The 23,543-nt window shown below is 40.8% G+C and overlaps 3 protein-coding genes across 5 annotated transcripts in view; 2 read left to right on the forward strand and 1 right to left on the reverse strand.

The window, feature by feature from the left end:
• Window positions 1-7,691, forward strand: part of LOC115241246 (serine-protein kinase ATM) — a 19,685-nt gene extending 11,994 nt beyond the window's left edge. For both annotated transcript variants that reach the window (XM_029816917.1, XM_029816908.1), the window contains 11 exons: window positions 548-1,745; window positions 1,856-2,066; window positions 2,216-2,655; window positions 2,728-3,324; window positions 3,417-4,275; window positions 4,381-5,139; window positions 5,212-5,694; window positions 5,814-6,097; window positions 6,185-6,411; window positions 6,835-7,009; window positions 7,210-7,691. In XM_029816917.1, the coding sequence (XP_029672777.1) occupies window positions 548-1,745; window positions 1,856-2,066; window positions 2,216-2,655; window positions 2,728-3,324; window positions 3,417-4,275; window positions 4,381-5,139; window positions 5,212-5,694; window positions 5,814-6,097; window positions 6,185-6,411; window positions 6,835-7,009; window positions 7,210-7,300 (5,324 nt within the window). In that variant the 3' untranslated portion in view covers window positions 7,301-7,691. The remainder of the gene's footprint in view (window positions 1-547; window positions 1,746-1,855; window positions 2,067-2,215; window positions 2,656-2,727; window positions 3,325-3,416; window positions 4,276-4,380; window positions 5,140-5,211; window positions 5,695-5,813; window positions 6,098-6,184; window positions 6,412-6,834; window positions 7,010-7,209) is intronic.
• A 1,343-nt stretch (window positions 7,692-9,034) lies between these two features.
• Window positions 9,035-18,076, forward strand: LOC115241854 (kinesin heavy chain). Of its 2 annotated transcripts, none has more exons than XM_029817789.1 (14): window positions 9,035-10,139; window positions 11,094-11,235; window positions 11,313-11,486; window positions 11,562-11,830; window positions 11,919-12,165; window positions 12,247-12,483; window positions 12,558-12,904; window positions 12,984-13,193; window positions 13,312-13,455; window positions 13,528-13,812; window positions 13,935-14,120; window positions 14,199-14,402; window positions 14,490-14,784; window positions 15,662-18,076. In XM_029817789.1, the coding sequence occupies exons 1-14, from the start codon at window positions 9,981-9,983 to the stop codon at window positions 15,682-15,684; spliced, it is 2,922 nt and encodes a 973-aa protein (XP_029673649.1). In that variant the 5' UTR covers window positions 9,035-9,980; the 3' UTR covers window positions 15,685-18,076. The 2 variants fall into 2 exon arrangements, with proteins under 2 accessions (XP_029673649.1, XP_029673645.1); XM_029817785.1 differs by having other exon boundaries at window positions 9,036-10,139; window positions 15,728-18,076.
• Window positions 18,077-19,176: 1,100 nt separating this feature from the next.
• LOC115241863 lies at window positions 19,177-23,516 on the reverse strand. Its single transcript, XM_029817800.1, has 8 exons — window positions 23,404-23,516; window positions 23,035-23,314; window positions 22,700-22,817; window positions 22,230-22,583; window positions 21,844-22,113; window positions 21,633-21,763; window positions 21,196-21,315; window positions 19,177-21,034 (listed from the first exon to the last, which is right to left on the reverse strand). The coding sequence occupies exons 2-8, from the start codon at window positions 23,136-23,138 to the stop codon at window positions 20,314-20,316; spliced, it is 1,818 nt and encodes a 605-aa protein (XP_029673660.1). The 5' UTR covers window positions 23,139-23,314; window positions 23,404-23,516; the 3' UTR covers window positions 19,177-20,313.
• Window positions 23,517-23,543: the final 27 nt, after the last annotated feature.

A 23,543-nucleotide genomic window follows, 5' to 3' on the forward strand; every position in this document is an offset into this window, starting at 1 on the left:
GAAATGCGTTATGCACCACCCCCGCCGGCTGTCCGGCGGGGCTATATATATATATATATATATATATATATATATATATATATATATATATATATATATATATATATATATATATATATATATATATATATATATATATATATATATATATATATATATATATATATATATATATATATATATATATATATATATATATATATATATATATATATATATATATATATATATATATATATATATATATATATATATATATATATATATATATATATATAGCTATATATATATATATATATATATATGGGTCTCGCATCTATTAAAAAACCCTCTCTTTATAGTTCCATAGTGCAAGATGTGGAAGAGCTCCGCTACTTCCAGGACTCCCCACGTGCACCATTCGGTGCTGATCTTCTATTTCTGACTATATTATAAAAGTTTTCAATATCTGACACCTGATAATGATATAATTAAAGATTTAGATTTAGAGAATGATTGATTTTTTATCTGAACTCGACTAAATTAAAGATTATTATTATATTAACAGGATGCGAAACTGTGGACGAATTCTTTCGAAAAAATGTCAATCACATAGTTCCGATAGTGCTGCGCACTTCGGGCCTCGCCGAAGCCATATCTTTCTGCACTGATTGCGCCGGTGTTGCCTTCGAGAAAGTCTTCGAAGATGTTTTCCCGTCTTGCTTAGCGTGGTTGATATCGCGCGTCATTATATCTAACGATGCTGACGAGACAATGCGAAAGCTGACGAAGAACACGGACGAATTCGCGCGTACGCGCGATTTCAGTCGATTATTTTATTCTCGTCTGCAGGACGTTTTGGTGGAGCTAATACGGAGGTTGCATGACGAGGATGACTTTGAGCGTGTTTTTTCAATATCGGACATGCATTTCCCGGCGATGGATCCGCCGCATTTTGCGCGAGCCACATTGGATCTGTGCTTCGATTACCTGGAGTCGTCCGGTTTTCTGGCAGCGTCGGGAGAAACGCTGACGCGCACGCTAGTCGAGCAGCAACCAGCGACGCTACAGAGGATGCTGTTACATTTCGCGAGCGCCGTACATTCATCGCGTTCCCGCGAAGATAAACTAAAACGGTTGTATCAGTACGCGTACCTCTGCTTGCGGCTGACACGCGACTTGGCAGAACCCGTCTTTGATGAGATGGCCTCGTTTTTTATCCGGGACGTGTGCTATAGCCTGCTGCATATGACCAGAGGAAACGACGACGAGACGCTTACCATGGCATGCTGCAAGTTTGTGGATATTTTCCTGAGACAGGCGCTACCTGTGAGAGCCGCGGAGGTGCGGGACGTTCTCAGATTCGTTGTAGCAAATTTGATCGACTTGGCGCAATCAAACACGAGCATCATCAATCGAGTCGCTGCGAATCTACTCAGGTTTCTTGTGGTGGAGCAAAAAGACGTTCTGCGGGAAGCTATCGCGAAGCTCAGTTCATTCCCGAACCACAGAATTTTTCGGGATGTGAGGGAAGCTCGCAATGCCGTCAGATCAGAAAAGAACAGAACTGCGCTGTGTTTCGAAGACGAATTGGCGCGTTTCCTAGACGCTATAAGCGAGGAGAACGCCGAGTGCACACTGGAGGATCTCGCGAATCTCACGCAGCAACTGTCAACAAGGAAATCGGAGTTGAGAGAGCTGCATCGGAAGTTGGAAAGGCCATATCCTGAGGACGGCGCCAGTATCCTGCACCGACTAATATTCAAGTAAGTAGGCGCTTCACTCGAACTATCCATCTTTTTTCTTTAATGTGCTAACTGATTCTCTTTCTAACTATCTGCGGTCTACAAAATATCCTCGAAAATGCATTCCTCAGACTCGCCAAGCTGACAGAATCGTCTAATCCGCGTGTATCGATGGAAGTCACGAAATGTCTCGGCGAACTGGGTCCGACGGATTCCACTGTGGCTCTGCGACCAGCGGGAAGTCTCGTCCAAGAAGCAAACTATGCGATAGACATCCTGACCTATCGGTCGGTCGCGATGTTAACGAATTTTCTCGTGGAAAACACGGTGGAACTTCGCAAGGTTTTTATATCTTTATCTTGGAGTTACCATTCCATGTTATCTTAGGCTGTTAGGTCTAATGTTTTATCATTTTAATTTTTTCTTTTAAATTTATAATAAGGATCCTTTAAAGAAAATACGCTGAAATTTGAAATAAATTTTAATTCAAGGTTAGTGCCGACGCACTTTATGCGGTGCTATCGACTTCCTTCGGTCGTAAACTGTCGGACTCCGAGTACACGAAGAACTTGTCGAACATCCTCGAAGGGTCCGTGTCTCTGAAGATTGATTACATCCGACCGTTCGCTCACGGACGTTGCGTAACACAGACTTCCTTTGGCGTGAACGCTGCGAGATTTCGTAGCATTATGAACCCGGAAAACCCATTGTGGACCGTTCAGGACAACGAGAATTATGCTGAATGGATCGTCAAGTTAACCTGTGGCATCGCCGAATGCTTCACCGACTCTTATCTAGAGAGCTTCCTGCCGGTCTGCCAGCTCAGTATCAAGTTTTGCGAACTGATCCTGCCGAGAATCGTATATCTTGTCATTCATCGAAACGGCAACTTCATCGGTGCCATGTGTGACTGCGTCAATCAGTTCTTCAGGTATTATCGCCAGCGACATAAATTAAATTCAATACCGATTGAAATTGATTGTTAAATCCAACTAATTGCTAGGCAACACTTTGCGATCAACCACGAGGTAGAGACTGTTGCGTCGTCGACGCCGAGAAGCGGTGATTGCGACCAAAAAATCGTACGCTGCATGCTGGCCGTGGTGAATCATGTGCGGGCGCAGCTACCAGACGGCGCGAACTTGACACTCGACTACATCAACTTGGCCAGAGCTGCGCACAAATGCTCCGCGTACTATACGGCTTTACTGTTCGCGCAGCTCGCCTGCGAGTCGATCTCGTCGGACTATCCGGATTTCAGCAGCGATCCTAGGATCGATTACATCTATGAACGCCAACCGGCAGTCGGCCGGGTACTGCAAGACATCATGCTGGACACCTACCTGAATATCAGCAATCCGGACGCCATGAGTGGCGCCGGATCATCGCATCTGCTCAATCAAGACTCCCGAGTGCAATACTACGCTCGTACCAATTGTTGGGACAAGGTCATGCTCGCACAGGACATTGAGCTATCGCACAACGGCAATCACTTATCGCTGACGAATACCAGAATGGAAATGGCGAACGCGTTACACCGCTCGGGATTGCAGTTTCTCCAATGGCAGTTTCTGGGCAATTGTCTAGATGAAAAGTTTAGGTGAGATTATATCTAATAATTATATAAAAATTCCGATGAAAGAGGAAATGCGGTTATATTCTGCAAATATGTAACAAAAATATATTTAATAGTTACGAGTGCGCCTGGAGACTCGGCAACTGGGATCTGCTGGTAGACGATTCCGTTGCCGCCACTAGTCAAAACTATTTTCAACCGCAGCGATTTGAGTCCCTCGAGAACACGTTTCACGTGCACCATTACGATGCGCTGAAATGCCTCCATGAAAATGACCGACGAGGCACGGAACGGGCGATCGAACGCGCTCGCGTAAGTGTGATCCGCGGACTGCGAGTGATCAGTCTAGACAGTAGCCGAATCGTCAACGAGAAACTATCGCAGCTGCGGCTATTGCGCGAAATCGAACAGCTGAATTCAGCGACCGACTCGTCGCAGGAGGGGTATTCAAAGGTATTGCAACGATGGAACGAACACGAGATTAACCTGACGGGTCAATTCGACTACGTGGAACCAATCTTATGGCAGCGTATCATCATGTTCCGCATCCGAGAATCTCTGTGGATGGACACGAACATACGAGAGGCGTTCTTTGCCACTTGCCTGGGCTTGGCGGAGGTCGCAGTGGGTCAGGGCAACTTTCAAGTGGCCGCCCGAGCACTGGGCACACTAACGACCCAGCGAAATCTTTCTATGGATTTAGAGAACCAACATCTCTATCAGGAATCGCTCCTGGCGTGGATGAAACACGACCAGGTCATTGCGCGCCGTCTGCTGCGTAACTTGATCGAGAAGAAGAATCCGAAGCCGAGTCTGAGAGCCAAAGCTCTGCGAATTTATGGCGACTGGATGGCTGAGACTAAGTCGGAGAATCCGCAGGCGGTAATACAGAAATATTATCTGGAGTCCATCGAGATCAGCGAAGCTATCGATGAGCAAACGCCTGATGTCGTTAGAGATCTATATGACACGCAGGTAAGCTAGTGTATACAAAAAATTATTTTTTAACCAGCTTTTTGGTTGATTAAATTAATTAAATACTACATACTTTATATATACACCTTTCATCATCTGTCTCAGGTTGCGCTGGCGCGCTTTGCCGACGCGCAGTATGAGCAGATCAGTGCGTACATGAACTCTCCGATATACGAGTCATTGAAGGAATACGCTCGCAGCAATGATCTAAGGAGCCAAGTTTTAGATCAGGCGCAAATAAAAAATCAGGATATCAAACGTGCCGTGATAATCAGCCAGAAGCAATCGACGAATGACGCGGCCGAGCTAAAGAATATCGAGCAGGAGAGGCGTAACTATCTCGCACAGGCTTTAAAGTATTACCTGAAAACACTGCACAGCAGCGAGGAACACAATCTGCTCATCTTTCGACTGGTGGCACTCTGGTTGGATAATATGCTTGATAACGAGGTGAACGAGGCACTACTGGACGAGCTAGACAATGTGCCCTCTTTTAAGTTCGTGCCGCTGGTGCCACAGTTGGCCGCCCACATAAGTAACGATCTCAAGCACCAGAGGAGCTTTTCCACACGGATCTTTAGAATCCTCGAGCGATGCGCTCTAGAACATCCATATCACACGTTGCCCGTGGTGCTGGCGCTGAAGAATTTACACAGCGACCCGGGAACCACAGTTACGAAGGAAGAACGTCGCGTACTGGGCGCCAAGAGGCTCCTCAAGCGATTGACCGAGTCATCCGTACACGATATTGTCCAAGAGATGGAGATTCTGTCGCGGGCACTATTGAGTCTCGCTTACTGGCAACCCAAGGGCAAGTGTAACTCCGGAAAATGTTCGATACCGCGAGATCAGTTGATATCCAAGGTAGCTTTGAGAAAACATTCGTGTAAATTGCGATTTTCAAAATCTGATTGATTGATTGATTATTTTCTCCAGGTTAGGAACTTGGACAATGTTCTCCTGCCGACCCTGACCTTACTCGTGAGACCGTCGGGTAATTATGACAATGTAGTCGGCATAAAGGCGTATCGGGAGACCTGCGAATTTGTCGGCGGCGTGACCGCGCCTAAGAAAGTCATCTGCGTTGGCACCGACGGTGTACAGCGCCGACAGTTGGTCAAAGGTAAAGATGATCTACGGCAGGATGCGGTGATGCAACAGGTGTTCACCGTGATGAACACGCTGTTGCGCACTTGCAAGGAGACGAAACGGCGGAATTTACGTATCAGAACGTACAAAGTGGTGCCGCTGACGCAGAGGTCGGGCGTGCTGGAGTGGTGCGACAACACGGTTCCCATCACGGCGACCTTGGTGGGCAGTTCGAATGCGATCGGTATACACAAGAGGTATTATCCGCGTGACCTGACTGCAGAAGTGGCCAGAAACAAAATGAAGGACGTCGCGGAAGAGTCGAACGAGGCAAGTGACGTCCATTTTTGGAACATTGATTAAGATTCTTTATGTTCTTATTAAAATTCTTGCACACTCGGTGATTCTGTTCTTAAAATTTTCTTTTTCTGTGCTATGATCTTATCCAGATGAAGTTAAAGGTTTTCCTCGAGTGTTGCAAACGCATGCGGCCAGCGTTCCATCACTTCTTCGAGGAGAAGTATCGATCGCCTGAGACTTGGGTCGAGAGGACGCTCACGTATACGCGCAGCGTTGCCACCACGTCCATCGCAGGTTACATTCTGGGCCTCGGCGACAGACACTTGAGTAATATCCTCATCGACGAGCGCACCGCTGAGGTAGTGCACATCGATTTTGGCGTGGCTTTCGAGCAGGGCAAGGTTCTACCCCTTCCCGAGACCATTCCTTTCAGGTACAGAGGATTTGAGAAATTATCGCTTTATATCTTATCTTCATTCGATTATCGTTATTACATCAGCGTATATTTGCTCTGTCGTAGATTAACCAGGGACATCGAGGTCGCCATGGGTGCTTCCGGCATTGAGGGGACCATGAGACGCAGCTGCGAAGTGACCATGACAATGCTGCGCGATCAGAGACAAATTATCATCACCCTTCTTCAAGTCTTATTATACGATCCGCTCTTCACGTGGGCCATCACGCCGGAGAAAGCCTGCAAGATGCAGAGTGATGTCGTAAGAAGTTATTCGGAAAACAGCGGACGAGGTAAAGGAAATTAAGCGAGTGAGAAAAAAATATGCTGGTCCATTCAGCATAATCAAGAAACTCTAAACTCTTTTACTAAGAGAAATTGTCTAGAAAGATCATGCTATTATTAATATTATTTTTAGCTCTGAATTTAAAGCATCTCGATTATTATACTAACATTTTAAAAATTATTATTGTCGCTTTTTATTTATATAATAGATCTAGAATATCACATATGTAGATTGTTCGCTAAACAAAAAGTATCTCAATTCTTCTAAAAATATATAGGAGGGTGTTCACGAGTGATGGGCCAGGGTGATTTTCTGACATACAATATTTATACTTTTTTTTTCATACTCTTTGGAAACACGTTATTTTAATTCGAATCAGGACATATTAATTGCAATCTCAATTCACTATTAATCTTTATTTGCTTTTTAGCATCCGTGGAGACCAATAAGATCGCCAAGAGAGCTCTTTTGAGAATCGAACAAAAACTGCGAGGAACAGAGGATGGTTTAGTATCCAGCGTTCCGGGACAAGTCGAGAGACTGTTACAGGAGGCACGAGATCCCGCAAATTTGTGTCGGGTCTACTGTGGTTGGCAACCATATTTGTAAATACCAATAAATAATTCTTTTATATAAGTTTTCTATTTAGTTTAAGTTATAATGTAACTGTAACACATTCGACATCTCGTTTTTTACATTAAAATATTAAAAGTTAATTAAAGTTATGGTTACAGTTTTTTAAATAAATTTTTGAATTAATAAAGTTAAATAATTAAAAGTTCCATATCTGCGTTGACCATTTCAGGATCTGTTGCAGCAACTTCGAGAAATCAGAGCAAATCGAAATATCGAAATTTAAGATTTCGTTCGTAAATCTACTCGTCGAAATAAGGTAGCCTTTGGACAATATTTCACTTGACAAGCGAAAATTTTCTCAAACGTACTGATTGGCTGCTATTGCAGTAAATTTTTGGAATTCTAGTAATTTCTTCTTCGACGACCAATCAGTGCATTCATACGGCAAATAGTATCATTTCTTTATTGTTGATTGGCCAAACGCTATTTTTTACTTAACGAATAGATATATGAATCTATGTATATATATTGATATTGATATATGCTATATCACATTGAAAAATTTATGTGTATTTTACATTCTGAACAAAGTGTATATCGAATGGCAAAGAAATATGCAAGAGGTATAATAAAAAAAAAGATTGACAGAAAAGTAGATTCTCTTTACCTAGAATTTTGAACAAAAATACCTGGAAGATCAGAGAAAATATTCAGGTAACTTTTTACCAGATTCGATTAGACACCATGAATAATCTCATAACAACAAATTTCTTTCTCTTCGTCGATATATATTTTTTAAATCAATTAAATTACAATTCCAGAAAGAAGATAATTCTTTGATAAAAAGTGTATATATATACATATTTATCCATTCATCTTTTACATTCTGAACAAAGTGTATATCGAATGGCAAAGAAATATGCAAGAGGTATAATTTAAAAAAAATTGACAGAAAAATAGATTCTCTTTAGAATTTTGAACAAAAATACCTGGAAGATCAGGGAAAATGTTCAGGTAACTTTTTACAAGATTCGATTAGACACCATGAATAATCTCATAACAACAAATTTCTTTCTCTTCGTCGATATATATTTTTTAAATCAATTAAATTACAATTCCAGAAAGAAGATAATTCTTTGATAAAAAGTGTATATATATACATATTTATCCATTCATCGACGCGGGCGCCGGATTCTTCTAGAAATAAATTGCCAGAGTGACAAGTAAAAATGCAACGCGCGAGACAGATATTAACCCGGATGAGACGGCAAAGTCCATTCTCGCGAGCGCGTTCCTATTCATTTTCGTTTCCGAGGAAAAAGAGCGCGCGCCGACTCTCGTTCTATACCGCGTAAGTAGGTGTATATAGATGAATACATATCATCGTCACACATACACACATACACCACGTCCCACGGCTCATCATCGATTGCGCGCGATCTGATCGCTCGTAGAGTTTCTCCGCAGATAGGCCGTCGCGATCGTCGCGTTGGGTTTCGCTCCGTTCTCGTTTTCAGCCTCCTCGAAAACTAGTTGGCGACCACGAGCTGAGAGAGAGAGAGAAGTAAACGAAATAGAGCGAGCGGGAGAGGGGGCCAGTGGGATAGGATCGAGTGGGCCAGTCAGTCGGACACTTATCGGCCGCCATCTTGCTGCCAGCGAGAACTGTGACAGACGGGCCTGTCTGCTCTCTGAGCGAGGTGAGAGAAAGAGAAAGAGAAAGAGAGAGAGAGAGACAGACAGACAGAGTGAGGGGGTAAGAGAAGAAAGAGAGAGACGGCGCGGTCCCTTCATGCGGTACGGGCGCCCATCCCGTCGTCGTCGTCGCCTACGAACGATCGCGGCCGAGAGTAGTTGAGGGCAGCTGAGGGTAGCCTAAGAGTAGTTGGAAGCAGATTCTCTTTACCTAGAATTTTGAACAAAAATACCTGGAAGATCAGAGAAAATATTCAGGTAACTTTTTACCAGATTCGATTAGACACCATGAATAATCTCATAACAACAAATTTCTTTCTCTTCGTCGATATATATTTTTTAAATCAATTAAATTACAATTCCAGAAAGAAGATAATTCTTTGATAAAAAGTGTATATATATACATATTTATCCATTCATCGACGCGGGCGCCGGATTCTTCTAGAAATAAATTGCCAGAGTGACAAGTAAAAATGCAACGCGCGAGACAGATATTAACCCGGATGAGACGGCAAAGTCCATTCTCGCGAGCGCGTTCCTATTCATTTTCGTTTCCGAGGAAAAAGAGCGCGCGCCGACTCTCGTTCTATACCGCGTAAGTAGGTGTATATAGATGAATACATATCATCGTCACACATACACACATACACCACGTCCCACGGCTCATCATCGATTGCGCGCGATCTGATCGCTCGTAGAGTTTCTCCGCAGATAGGCCGTCGCGATCGTCGCGTTGGGTTTCGCTCCGTTCTCGTTTTCAGCCTCCTCGAAAACTAGTTGGCGACCACGAGCTGAGAGAGAGAGAGAAGTAAACGAAATAGAGCGAGCGGGAGAGGGGGCCAGTGGGATAGGATCGAGTGGGCCAGTCAGTCGGACACTTATCGGCCGCCATCTTGCTGCCAGCGAGAACTGTGACAGACGGGCCTGTCTGCTCTCTGAGCGAGGTGAGAGAAAGAGAAAGAGAAAGAGAGAGAGAGAGACAGACAGACAGAGTGAGGGGGTAAGAGAAGAAAGAGAGAGACGGCGCGGTCCCTTCATGCGGTACGGGCGCCCATCCCGTCGTCGTCGTCGTCGCCTACGAACGATCGCGGCCGAGAGTAGTTGAGGGCAGCTGAGGGTAGCCTAAGAGTAGTTGGAAGCAGCTAAGAAGAGTAGCCTAAGAGTAGCTGGAAGCAGCTGATAGTAGCCTAAGAGCAAGTGGAGAGAAGAGGAGGAACAATCGGTTGCACCGATAATAAAACTTTCGAGTGTTAAATATACGCACACACGCGTGCGTACGGTATCGTCGTCGCCTCCTCGCTCGCGATGGCAATGGAGACGCCGAGGGAGCGAGAGATCGCCGCCGAGGATAGCATCAAAGTGGTCTGCAGGTTCCGACCGCTCAATGACTCCGAGGAGAAGGCCGGCTCTAAGTTCATCGTCAAGTTCCCGGCCGGGGGTGACGAGAACTGCATTTCCATCGGGGTATGTGAGATGAAATTTCTGACGTGAACGATCGTCATCGTCGTCGAAAGACAACGTCTGACGATCCCTCGGGATCCTCCCTTCCCCCCGTGGGTGTTGTATATACAGTTAGATAAACGAATATGTGTGTTGTATATAGATACATGATGAAATTATGATTCATGGCTTTTTTAAGGATCATGGGGGGAAATCTATTCTGTACTATATTAATATTTTTTTTAAATAGCTTGAATTATTGGAAATTATTGTTTGCGACAACTACAGCTGATGTGCAATTCAATATATTTTCTATAATTGAAAAATATGGTATTATATTATTTAGTTACTATTGTTATTTTATGCGATAGTAATTAAAAATATTTTTTCAACATTTAATATTGCTACAGTAATTTTATTTTGTACTGCATTAATTATTTTTGTTGATGGTTTTTTTATTTATTAAAAAATATTGCACATATATAAAGAACAGCAGTGGAACAAGTTGACAAAATACTTTGTAATTTTTAATTAAATCAAAGTATTAAAGATTATATTAATCTGTTGCTTATCGCACATGTAAGCACATATTTTTCAATAATTTGAGATATTTATAAATGTTACCAAGAAAGTACAGAATGATGGAAGAATACAAATTTGTTGAGAACTTAAAACATATAATAATTAGATGAATGAAATTTTCATCTCTTGTATTGATCTTGTATCTTGTAGAAGCATTTCAGTAACCAGAAATTTACATAAATATTTTTTTAATATAATTTTTCCCTTCTTTATTATATACATTTTGTTAAATATTTGTAATAAATATATTACAATGACTAATAGAGACAAGTGTCAAGTTTCACGTGTTACATATTTAATAACATTTCGATGATAAAAGATAAGCTTTGTTGATTACTCAATGTTCCCAAAATAAATAAATTTTTTGCAATATATATGTATATATATCGATTTCAGGGCAAAGTATATCTCTTCGATAAAGTATTCAAACCAAATGCTACACAAGACAAAGTCTACAATGAGGCGGCAAAGTCTATCGTCACGGACGTTTTGGCAGGATATAATGGAACCATTTTCGCATATGGTCAAACATCGTCAGGTAAGGGATCTTTAACTGCTTCGAAGGCAATTATTACAGAACATAAATAATAAAATATGTGTATTTTACGCACACAGGTAAAACGCACACGATGGAGGGAGTCATCGGCGATCCTAACAAGCAGGGTATTATCCCGCGAATCGTCAATGACATCTTCAATCACATCTATGGCATGGAGGAAAACTTGGAATTCCATATTAAAGTATCGTACTTTGAGATTTACATGGATAAAATCAGGGATCTTCTCGATGGTAAGATTGGATCCTATGTTTGTGCTCATTGATAAATTGTGATATTTTAACAATCGCAATATCTGTTTCACCCAGTATCTAAGGTTAACTTAAGCGTACACGAAGACAAGAACCGGGTGCCGTTCGTGAAGGGCGCGACCGAACGTTTCGTTTCTAGTCCCGAGGAAGTGTTCGAGGTGATAGAGGAGGGCAAGTCGAATCGGCACATAGCCGTGACCAACATGAACGAGCACAGTTCGCGTTCCCATTCCGTTTTCCTTATAAATGTCAAACAAGAAAATCTGGAGAATCAGAAGAAGCTCTCCGGCAAGTTATATCTCGTTGATTTGGCCGGTTCGGAAAAGGTGAGGTCGCGTTTAAATTTATATGCTTCTTGTGTATGTTGTTCTATCCCATTATTATATTATTGTATTGTTCCCATGCACGTTACAGGTTTCTAAAACCGGTGCCGAAGGAACGGTACTTGACGAGGCAAAGAACATCAACAAATCCCTGTCTGCGCTGGGTAATGTAATCTCAGCCTTGGCTGACGGCAATAAGACTCACATTCCTTATCGCGACTCTAAGCTAACAAGAATCCTGCAAGAATCGTTGGGTGGTAACGCTAGGACGACGATCATTATCTGTTGCTCTCCCGCTAGCTTCAATGAATCGGAAACAAAGTCAACTTTAGATTTCGGTAAGTTTATAGTTCTTTTCTTTTGTCGTGAACGATGACACACTGCTCGGTGGATTTTGTGGAATGTATGTTGTCGAACAGGTAAACGTGCCAAGACAATCAAGAACGTTGTATGCGTGAACGAGGAATTGACGGCCGAAGAATGGAAACGTCGTTACGAGCGCGAGAAGGAAAAAGTGGCCAGATGGAAGGGCAAGGTAGACAAATTGGAAGTGGAACTGTCACGTTGGCGGCAGGGCGAGACAGTCAAGCCCGAGGAGCAAGTTAACCTAGTCGAAGCACCAGATGTTACCACACCAATCAATGTCTCCGTCGAAGGTAATGATGATAGATTAGATAATTAATAATTTATATAAATTATGAATTTATTTCTTTAATTCTTTATCTTGTAGGCAAACTGGACGATAGTCCGATGCCTGCCACTCCCGGCGGCGGTCTCATGATTGGTTCTCTCTCGAACGAGGAGAGACAGAAGCTCGAAGAAGAACGCGAGAGGCTATATCAACAGTTAGATGATAAGGACGAAGAGATCAATCAGCAATCGCAGTACGTCGAGAAGCTTAAGGAGCAGATGGATGAACAGGAGGAACTTATCGCCAGCGCGAGGCGAGATTACGAGCAGCTGCAACAGGAGATGAATCGAATACAGCAGGAGAACGAGAGCGCTAAGGAGGAGGTGAAGGAGGTACTGCAAGCACTGGAAGAGCTCGCCGTCAATTACGATCAAAAATCGCAAGAGGTAACTATTTTTGTGAAAGAAAAGAGAGTTCTATCCTAAAAAAGCACATGGACTTTTTTTTACTTTTCCCCAATTTTAGGTCGAGCTGAAAAATAAGGAACAGGAATCCATGGCGGAAGAGCTGCTGGCTAAACAAGTAGCTCTGAACAACACTGCGTCCGAGCTGCAACAGTTGCGCGACATGTCAGCCCATCAAAGGAAACGTATCGCGGAGATGTTAGCGAATTTCTTGAAAGACTTGGGCGAAATTGGAGTCGCAATCGGTGGCGAATCTAATGAAAATCTAAAAGTAAGGATATATTGAATCCCTGGGTGGAATAAAGATATCTAAAGCTCAGGTTATTTCATAGTTATATGCATTTTGTTATTCATTTCACGATTTTGTTAATTATGATTTCGAATTCAAGATTGCTCCACCGGAGAGCAACGGTAAACTCGAAGAAGAGTTCACGGTGGCGCGGCTGTTTATTAGCAAAATGAAGTCCGAGGTGAAGAATTTGGTGCAGCGATGTCAGGGATTGGAAAGCTTTCAAGTGGACTGTAACAAGAAAGTAAGTAGCGGCACTTCATGTTGTCATCATCAGTCTCCCGATTAATCTTCGTTTTATGTAAATGTTCCATAGGTCTCCGAATACGAGAAGGACTTGGCCGAAGGTCGGCTGTTGATCTCGCAGCACGAGGCACGTATGCAGACGCTGGCGGAATCGATGAAGGAGGCCGACGCACGCAAGCGGGCTCTGGAGGAGGACGTGGACGCGTTGCGCGAGGAGTGCGCCAAGCTGAAGGCCGCTGAACAGATGCAAGCGGTCACCAACAAAGAGAAGGCCGAGGAGAAAGAGGCGGCGACAAAGTTGCGAGTGGCCCTGGAGGAGCAGATGGACCAGTTGAGAGATGCACATCAAAAACAGGTTATTATTTATTTGTGGAACAACTGCTAACTTGTGCGCTTGTCAATGTTTCATTTTCTTTTAGATTAAATGATAATTCTCTTGACCTTTTTAAACGCGCATGTTTGTAATTCTTATTCAAGGTCGCTGCCCTCCGAGACGAGTTGTCCCAGAAGCAGGAATTGATCAGCGAGCTCAAGGACCTGAATCAGAAGTTTACCTTGGCGCACCAGCAGATGCAGGCCGATTACGAACGGTTGAAGCAAGAGGAGGCTAACAAGTCCGTCAAGCTCCAGGAACTTGTCCTGTTGAACGAGCGCCGAGAGCAAGTACGTTCAAATTCAAAAAAATGTGAATGAATCCGTTGTGTAAAATGAATTTTTACGATCACGTCGAATCGATTACAGGCGAGAAAAGATCTCAAGGGACTGGAGGACACGGTAGCCAAAGAACTGCAGACCTTGCACAATCTGCGTAAATTATTCGTCCAAGATCTGCAGACTAGAATAAAGAAGACCATTAGCGCCGAGGACAACGAGGACGACGGCGGTTCTCTCGCGCAAAAACAAAAGATATCCTTCTTGGAAAACAATCTGGACCAACTGACGAAGGTACATCGTTGTTAATTTACGACATATTAATATATGTTTTTTTTTCTTTTTTTTCTTTTTTATTAATACACGTTCATATTATTGTAGGTGCACAAACAACTCGTCAGAGACAATGCCGATCTTCGCTGCGAGCTGCCTAAATTGGAGAAGCGACTGCGAGCGACGATGGAGCGTATCAAGGCTTTAGAGACAGCGCTGCGCGACGCCAAGGAAGGCGCGATGCGGGATCGTAAGCGCTACCAGTACGAGGTGGACCGTATTAAGGAGGCGGTCAGGCAAAAGAATCTCGCGCGTCGTGGACCGAGCGCGCAGATCGCGAAGCCGATTCGTGCCGGTCAGCATCATTTGAGCAATGTCAACGCCATTAGGACTGGCAATCGTGGTAAGGAGTAATAAACTTTTTGCTTCCTTCGCTATAAGAGTCGCGTCAGTTAAAATCGTCAGCAATATCTCTTTTTTTCGCAAACTTCTCGCGTTTTATATATACAATCATCTTGTTTCTTTTTTCTTTTAGATTTGTTTAATTAAAAACTATCGTGTTGCACGATTGTTTGTTCGATTTTGCGTTTCAAAAGAAAGAAATTATAAATATATATCTCTTTTGTTTATATATTCAATGTCTTAACAAAATATTGAATATGCAGTACGTATTCTTTATTGTAATTTTTACAATTAGTAATGAAAAGATGAAAATTTTATGCAAGTGAAAAATGCTTATCTTACGAAAAATGTTGTTTTTTTTTTGTTTTTTTTTTTTCCTCCAGTACATTTACACATCAAGTACTTGCAACGTAAGAAGCTTTGTGTTTTTTCTTCCTACAAGTGAAAAACATTAGAAAACACATGCAACAAAAGAATTTATTTTAAAAGTTGTACCAACAAGATCTTTAAAATTTTCTCTTTATCTAGAATTTTAAACGAAAATACCTGAAAGATCAGGGAATTTTTCTTACAAGATTTGAGTAAACACCCTGACAAAAGAAACGGATAAAAACGAACAAACTTCGCGAAGCGTTTCTTTTTTTTTTTTTCTTAAGGTACGTTATCGATCGCGCATTTCTTTGCGTAGCGTGCTATTAATTATTTATTGAAACGTTCTCTCTCTCAATCGTGATATATCATTTTCTTAACCGTGATTAGTTAATTTCTCGCTCTCGCGAAATATGAAATTCTGAATGATCAAATGTTACTTTGGAGATATTTATTTGTTTTCCTCTCTGTTTTTTTTTCCATGTTCCTGATCACATACACACACACAGATATGGGTAACAGCGTACAGTGATGATCGTGATCGCATAATGCCAAAATACCCTTCACTTTTACAGAAAACGAATGCAAGAACGCTTTCATCGACGAAAACAAAAGAATTCCAGCGGCTCTTATGTATAATGGATATGCATAAATGTTACAATTATTATTACTATATTATAAAAAAATAAGGGCAATAGTACTATATTATCCGCAAGGAGAGCACCGCCAGTTCTTTAAATTTTTTTTTTAATTTTTTTTTCTCGAAGCAAGCATGTGCTTAGGTATATATAAGATAAGAGTGCATTAAGTTACATATACAGAATGTACGGTAATAACTGTAGTGCAGGTAGAGCGAGTAGAAGTCCTCTACCATTTTGCAGTTTTTTAAAATTAATTTCTCATTAATTATTGCAAAAATCGCAAAACCACGGATGAGACTTTTCTACTCGGTTTCACCCGCTCTACTTGCACACGCGAGATGACGCGGTTATTACCGAACATTTTGTATATACGCGAGCGCTGCATGTCCTGTCGATGTGTAAATAGGTAATTTTTATAAATTATTTAATTTAAAATGTGTCACATATATGCATGACGATGATGATGATAATGGTGATTCGATAATAAAGCGAGTGTTTCTCAATCTAACGAGTGCGCGAAGAAGTTTCTCTCGGAATATTTTTTACATTGATCAGTGTGTTTCTATTTGCATCGCTATTTCTCTCTCGAAAAAAAGAGAAAAGAAAAGAAGAAAACGAATACCGTTGAAGAATCGTGTCCCAATCCTCGTTATCTTGAAAGAAGCAAAGAATACTTAAGACGCCTTTAATTCAGAATCCACCTGATTAAAAAGACGATCGGACATGCGGCTTCGAGAGCGAATGTAAATGTAATTATGGCTTACACACGAGTATTGTCATAATCGTAAGAAGTCTTTCTCTCTCTCCCTCTTTTTCTCTTTCTCTCCGCATAACTGATAAGAAGGCTCTCTCGCCGGAGGGCACGCTTGACCAAGCATGTCAAGCGTAGAATTGCTTCTCCAGAGCGTTCCCGTTTCAGAGCCAGTATGTATATGTGTATGTATGCATGTGCGCGCGCGTTATTAGAACGAGAGAAATTTATGAGGAACTTTTCGGAGGGACAGGAAGAAACTAATCCATCGTTTACTTCGCACTTTTTCGCCGACTATTTCTAATCTTGCAAAAGGCTCTTTTTTTCTTGCACTAATGATTAAAAGCGATCTTTGCGAAACGCACAGTGTTGAGAGAAACCTTGGAAGTCCCTCTTCCCTTCATCTCATATGCCCTGAATTATCCGATTGCGAGAGAGCCAACCCTAAGGTTTACTTTATTATTACGTTTCTGAAGAAAGAAGAGAAAAATAGCTCTCCCATCGAAAAATTTCACGCTCGTTTTTTTTTTAAACCTAATTTAATTCTCGCATTATCTTTTATATATATGTCCGGTTTACACGTAAAACTTATGTCACTTGTATATCTGTTCTTCTCAAGGTTTCTAGAATCGCACACGCGATACTCTCGACAGTATCGTTAATCGAGATAAGATACAAATTTGGCATGGCCTCTTACGCATACTCGTGCATTTTTCTCTCTTACATGACATTTTACAATCTTGCATTCATTATCGCTCTTGAAAAGATCCTCTCTTCAGAGAAGAAACGGATAATTTTTTTTAACTTTACGCAAAAGTTATATATATATATATATTTTTTTTTTTCGCCACATACTTCCTGCTCCTGCCCCTCTCCCTCCCCCTCTTTATCTTTCCTTAACTTTTGTGATATGTAACTGTATCGAGAGCAAGGAGCTGCGTTTTTTCTTTTGCTATAATACATAAGCGAGAAAATAACCGACAACAAAGAGTGTGTGTGCGTGTGTGTGTGTGTGGTGCATTGCGCGGGTGCAATTATCGTTGAACTAAATATTTTTGTGTCGGATCTATATGTAAATATTATACGATATATTATATATATATACATATATATATATGTATGTATCACGTGCAAACCGCGCTCTTGTAACACCGTTCACATTAATTTCGCGATTAAACGAACAAGGCGGAGGCGGAAGGGAGCGTTTCTTAGTGCACGATTGTATTTATCGCAGATATAATAATACACACTTATATAGTGTTAACATCTCTTCTCTCTAAGGCGCGTCCTCTTTAGATGCCTAACCGATGAATGTATTTTCCCGAATCGAGAGCTAATGTAACGTGGTTCATCGTGCTGTTTCCCCTCCCATCTTTGTTTCTCTCACCTTTCCTCCGTCGTTAAGAAGAATAAAATTAATTCTCGATTCTCCCAATTCTTCTGTCACTCATTTCCTTTTTCTCTCGCTTATAAGTCTGAAGAACTGAAAGAATTTGTGTAAGAATTGTGTAGATATCGCCGCCGAGAGATTCTTGTGATAATCATGATCGATTCCGTTATTACAATATGTAACGTGCGATAATGTAAGAGCACCAGGATGTCGGGGCCGACGGATTTGACGAGCGCGGGGAAGACACGATAAAAGCTATTAGCGTTATTATTTTCCTAATATCTTGGGCGTGTGTTCGAAACACTGCACTTATTTACTGCAAAGTCAAGTAGGCGAATTGTAACGATTTTATGTGCACGCGCAGTCAGTTACTGTTGAAGAGGAGGTCGATCTACAACCTGTTTCTTTGTCTCTACGATGAGAGCGAACAAAATAAAAATTGAGATAAAGAAAAAGAAAAGAGATAAATCGTCGCATTTCTCGTTTCATTGTGAGACAATTCAGAGAATAGATTCTTTAGATTTACAGCACAGATTTCCGAAGACAGTTTCGTGTGAATCCATCACACGCGATATATTTCCTTCCCGCATCTCAATAGATCGAGTTCAGATCTACCTCATCTGAAACAGAACGCATAGCTAACGAGATAGAAAACAAATAAAAACGCATAGATGCAATTCTAAACATTTTCCTAGACTCTAGGTGGTAGTAGATTTGTATGCAGGGTGTAGAAGAGAGGCTGTAGCTACAAGGTACTATATATATATTGTAATACAATATTCTCCTCGGATTAAAGAATGTAATTTTAAGATATTATGATTAATATTCGATTTTATCGAGAGATGAGAATGCTTACATTGAAAAAAAAGAAAGAAGAACGCAGAAAAAAATCTCATTAAACGATTGTATTTACCTATTTATTTATTGTCGCACCGTCGTACTCTATCTCGGCGAAGTAATCTCCGAAAAAAATATATTTATAAAGTAACACACACAATAAAGTATATTATACATAAAACATCTCTTTATTAGTAACGTCCTAAATTTAATCATCCTACGCGGACGATATTGAAAGTCCAACTTTTTGAGAGAAATAGGAATATATCATCTCTCTCGATCACGATCTACGTGTTATATTTTCGCACTTGTAAGATCATCTTTCTTTTTCTTCTGCATATCTTGTCAAGGGGATTTGGACAGGATTATCTTCCTCGTACGAATAAAACTAAAAATGGACACGTCTTCCGAAAACTATTGTAAAAGAGTTACTGTTTTATTCTCGTCTCGATACAATTGTACAATATCGTACATATCAAAACGTACAATAATCGGAATACAATATAAGTAACATTATTACAACAAGTTTTCCTAGTCCGTCAGCTAAGAACAGGCAGATGTATCACATGTGCCTGTCGATAGAGCGCATTTTCTTTTTTTTTTCTTTTCACATACGAAATTTTTTCTGTTTTCGGCAGTGCGTGCACAATCGGTTTCATCGATAAATAACAAGTACGTATAGAAAACGGGAAATCTTCAACGCTTAAACAAATATCCTTATTTCTTTATCTTTAAAGATCAATATACGTACATCTTTCACTAAAGTAATAATTACTGCGCGTAAGAAAATATTTGCACATCGCATTTTTTCCCCAACTAATTTTTTACAATTTTATTTATCATGAGAAAAAATGTTACGCCACATAAAGTACTCTATTTAAAATATATACATTAATACAAATGAAAATAATGTATTCTGAGATATTTTTTTTGGAATGAGGAGGGAGAATAAAAATTATATGTTAAAGAGAATGAGATGAGCAAATATCTCCCGCGTATTTCAACTTTAACGAGAATACGCGGATGTGTTTATACACATTTGCAAGATAGAGTGAAGACTGGCGGATATGTTGAAGCAAGTATCTGTAGCAAGTACATCGGCAGTGTGTAACGTCAGTGTAACAGTACTTGACGCGCAGAAAATTGCGCTTGTCTTCTTTTAATTGGCAGTAGTGTAATTGTTTCATCTCAAAGTATTCGCATGGTGAAAAGATACGTATCACTTATCAGACTCGAGAGATTGAATCTTCAAAATTTATGGAATCTTATTGTGTAAAATTATACGCGAAGAAAAATGAGAAGAAAACATCTCTCAAGTCGGATTGACCGATCGGACTCGGCGAATACTCGAGGATTAAATTAGCGTTAACGATCACATTAATAGCTATATACAGAGTGGTCCTCAAGTATGTTCCGAAAATCAAAGAAGTAATTCTAAGGAATTATTTCTTTAATTTTCGGAATATACTTAAGGATCATCCTGTATAACAATTGTAAAAATTACAGTGAACACACAACAACCCGGCACAACGCGGCGACTCGTTAACGTAATAATGTAGCGCACAGCACTATCATGTTCAATATCAGCGAGCCGCAGAGCAGCACGGAGAGCCAGCCGGAGCTCGCGACGATCGTTGTTGTTGTCGTAGCGCTATGACTTGGAAATGCCGATGTCAAATCGCTCCGATTGCCAACGTTCGCCTCGCGAACGTATCTCTCCTGTTCCTCGGCTCGCGACAACTGCGGCGAATTATTCGCACATGGCGTATGATACGACCACCGGATAGCGTCAGAGACGACGGAGCAGCGATCGAGCTCGTGCACGGACGGCTCGCGGGAAGGGGCAAAATTGGAGGAACCGGCCGATCCGAAGCCGGAGCTCTGGCTAGACGATCGTGAGAGCGTCAGCGGCGTCGCGGTCATCATATGGCTCTCTTGCCAGTAACCACCAGCTACCCATGAGGTCTGCGTCACCGACCTGAGCTTTGGCGGCGACAGAACGTACCTCCTATTGGACCCAGACTTTTTGAACAGATTCTCGGAGCTCGTCGCACTGTATACTCTCCGCTCGAAGATCGCCGGCGCCGCTTTCGCAGTATTCTTGCCGCATCTTGGCGAGTCCTCGCTTAGGAAGAGAGTGCTCAGACTGTGGTTCAAGCTATAGCCCTGCAGCGGACTGTTCTTGTTCTGAGAGACGGAATTTATATAATTATTGTTGCTGTTGTTGTCCGCAACGGTAATCGTAGACAGCTTTTGTCTCAATCTAAAGGTAAATGAAAATACATATAATAATAATAATAATAATAAAGATTAAGTATAAAATAATTTACTGATGTTCACGCATAATAATAAATACAATTATATATATAATAAATTGAATAGAAGTGTTTCGTTTAAAGATAAAAGTCAACATAGAATACTTGCATTGCTGAATGCGATTTGATTTCAGTGGAAGATACTTCGCCTGTTATACAGACTGATGATTCAACAGCATTGATTGTTCCATTAGAAACGTTGTTTTTGCTTTCACTATAATTCTCTAATGTGGATTGAGGGGTAATCGTAGACAGCTTTTGTCTCAATCTAAAGGTAAATGAAAATACATATAATAATAATAATAATAAAGATTAAGTATAAAATAATTTACTGATGTTCACGCATAATAATAAATACAATTATATATATAATAAATTGAATAGAAGTGTTTCGTTTAAAGATAAAAGTCAACATAGAATACTTGCATTGCTGAATGCGATTTGATTTCAGTGGAAGATACTTCGCCTGTTATACAGACTGATGATTCAACAGCATTGATTGTTCCATTAGAAACGTTGTTTTTGCTTTCACTATAATTCTCTAATGTGGATTGAGGTGCGACAACGGCTCGCGAACGCAACTTGAGCTTCTTCAATGCAACTGAACCGATTAACTTATTTTTATATGAAATAGGTTTTACACTCAAGAAACCCATAATAAATGCGCATGCTTCTATCTGAAAAAGAAAACAATAAATTAAATATTCGTGTAAAAATATATTTAGTGCCAAGAGATATTTTATTGCATTTAGCTCACTATGCGATGATATACGATGTGCTCCGTCGTAAGCCAGACATTTTGAAAAGTTGAATTTTTGACATACACAAAGATAATGATGCAGAACCATAAAAATATCAATAATACGTCGATTTTCTTCCCCTTTGCTGAACTTGCCCAACAAGCGCACAAGTGAAAGAATAATCCACTGATCGGCAACCATACAGAGTCATGATTGTATACGATAATCGGGATCAGGATCGTCGAAATAATTCGGGAAATTGCTTCCAATTTTCTTTTCTGGAAATTCTGCAAGAGAACTGACAAACGATTATTCGTTGCAATGATTACGTATGTTTACAATAGCTTCTAATTATGTATAACTTTTTTCAGTTGAAATATATTTCTTAAAAATATATACTTACACCGATAAGCATCCTAATCGGTTTCTGCCGAAAAAATAACATTTTGTAACGAGTGAGCCATAATGCCTGCCTACTCAATACGTTCCGTACTGTCAATTTGCAATTGTCGCACAGCGGATATTTGTTCTCCAGATATTCCTTAAATCCTTTCAGCTCGACATTGTAGCGTCTCTCACTCTTCGGTTCAAAATTAGATAACTCCAACAATTTTAGACTTTCTTGCTTGTTACAATCTACACAGAGATGACTCTTGGAAACATTGCGTGAATCGCTCTGTTCGACCAATCTGCAGTATCTTGTAGACATATTCGGCGTTGCATATTGTTCTGGGATATTGTACGCATAATCACCATTCTAAAATAAGTATTTCACATAGCAATATTCTGAAGAAACAAAAAAATTCTCTATTGTACAAGTATGCAAATAAGAAGTGAAAATTGGAAGTACAGATTTCTTCAACCTGTTTTTACCTTGGAGAAGCCGTTGTATTGCTCGCACCAAGGGCACAACCACCAATTCAAATGTTGCCTCCAGATCTTTGAATTCTCATTGCAGAACCAGCAATTCACAATTACAGGCCATCTCACTCTTCAAGATACATATTTGAAATGTTAGTTATATCTCAGAAAACGATACAAATACACATAGTGTTCCTAAAATGACTATTTATTTTGATGAAATAAGAGATATTTTTAAAAATTGTTATACTAGCATAATGATACATTCACTGTTATACAAATTTATTTAGGAACACCTTGCATATAAAAATGTACATGATATGCGAGTATTTTGATGAGTAACTCACTTTAGCCTGTGGAAGACCGTGAGACACGTAACGAGGATTAAAAGCGCTGGAGCGAGCGCGGATACGCGATCGAATGCTAAGGATTCAAGATCAGATCCCGCCATCGTGTTCGTTGATAAGAGCGCTAAAGTTAAGAAGTACAACGAATGTGCGACAACGTTTCTCTAAAAATCTGCAGATCTCGAGATATATATATACATATATATATATATTTTTTATTACTGCATTAACTGTATGCCGCGTCTCCCGCCAAGCGTACGTAGGGCGAGCACGCCATAACCTGAAAGATAATCCCCATTTCCTTCATTTGTACGTTCAAATGGAACATTGGCGGTGATGGCGACGCAAGGCCGTCTCCTCGAATCTCACCGATCGTCGCACGTTGATCCTTCTGCTGACGAATTGTTATTCTAAAATCCTAAGCAAATACGTCCCGTTGTCACGTTGCACGCGGCACGTGCCGAATGCCGAATGTCCCGACCATAGACTAGATATATAGATATGTAAGC

The sequence above is a fragment of the Formica exsecta genome, unplaced genomic scaffold (genome assembly GCF_003651465.1).
Source record: "Formica exsecta isolate Colony F162 unplaced genomic scaffold, ASM365146v1 scaffold120, whole genome shotgun sequence".
Lineage (NCBI taxonomy): Eukaryota > Metazoa > Arthropoda > Insecta > Hymenoptera > Formicidae > Formica > Formica exsecta.

What these genes read in the sequence shown, in the direction of transcription:
- LOC115241854 (XM_029817785.1), top strand. Translation starts at nt 9,981, where the DNA reads ATGGCAATGGAGACGCCGAGGGAGCGAGAGATCGCCGCCGAGGATAGC. An exon ending in ATTTGGCCGGTTCGGAAAAG is followed by an intron (nt 11,831 to 11,918) that starts GTGAGGTCGCGT and finishes TGCACGTTACAG; the next exon opens with GTTTCTAAAACCGGTGCCGA. An exon ending in TGAACGAGCGCCGAGAGCAA is followed by an intron (nt 14,121 to 14,198) that starts GTACGTTCAAAT and finishes AATCGATTACAG; the next exon opens with GCGAGAAAAGATCTCAAGGG.
- LOC115241863 (XM_029817800.1), bottom strand. Translation starts at nt 23,138, where the DNA reads ATGGCGGGATCTGATCTTGAATCCTTAGCATTCGATCGCGTATCCGCG. An exon ending in ACATCGTATATCATCGCATA is followed by an intron (nt 21,764 to 21,843) that starts GTGAGCTAAATG and finishes TTTCTTTTTCAG; the next exon opens with ATAGAAGCATGCGCATTTAT. An exon ending in ATCAAATCGCATTCAGCAAT is followed by an intron (nt 21,035 to 21,195) that starts GCAAGTATTCTA and finishes ATTTACCTTTAG; the next exon opens with ATTGAGACAAAAGCTGTCTA.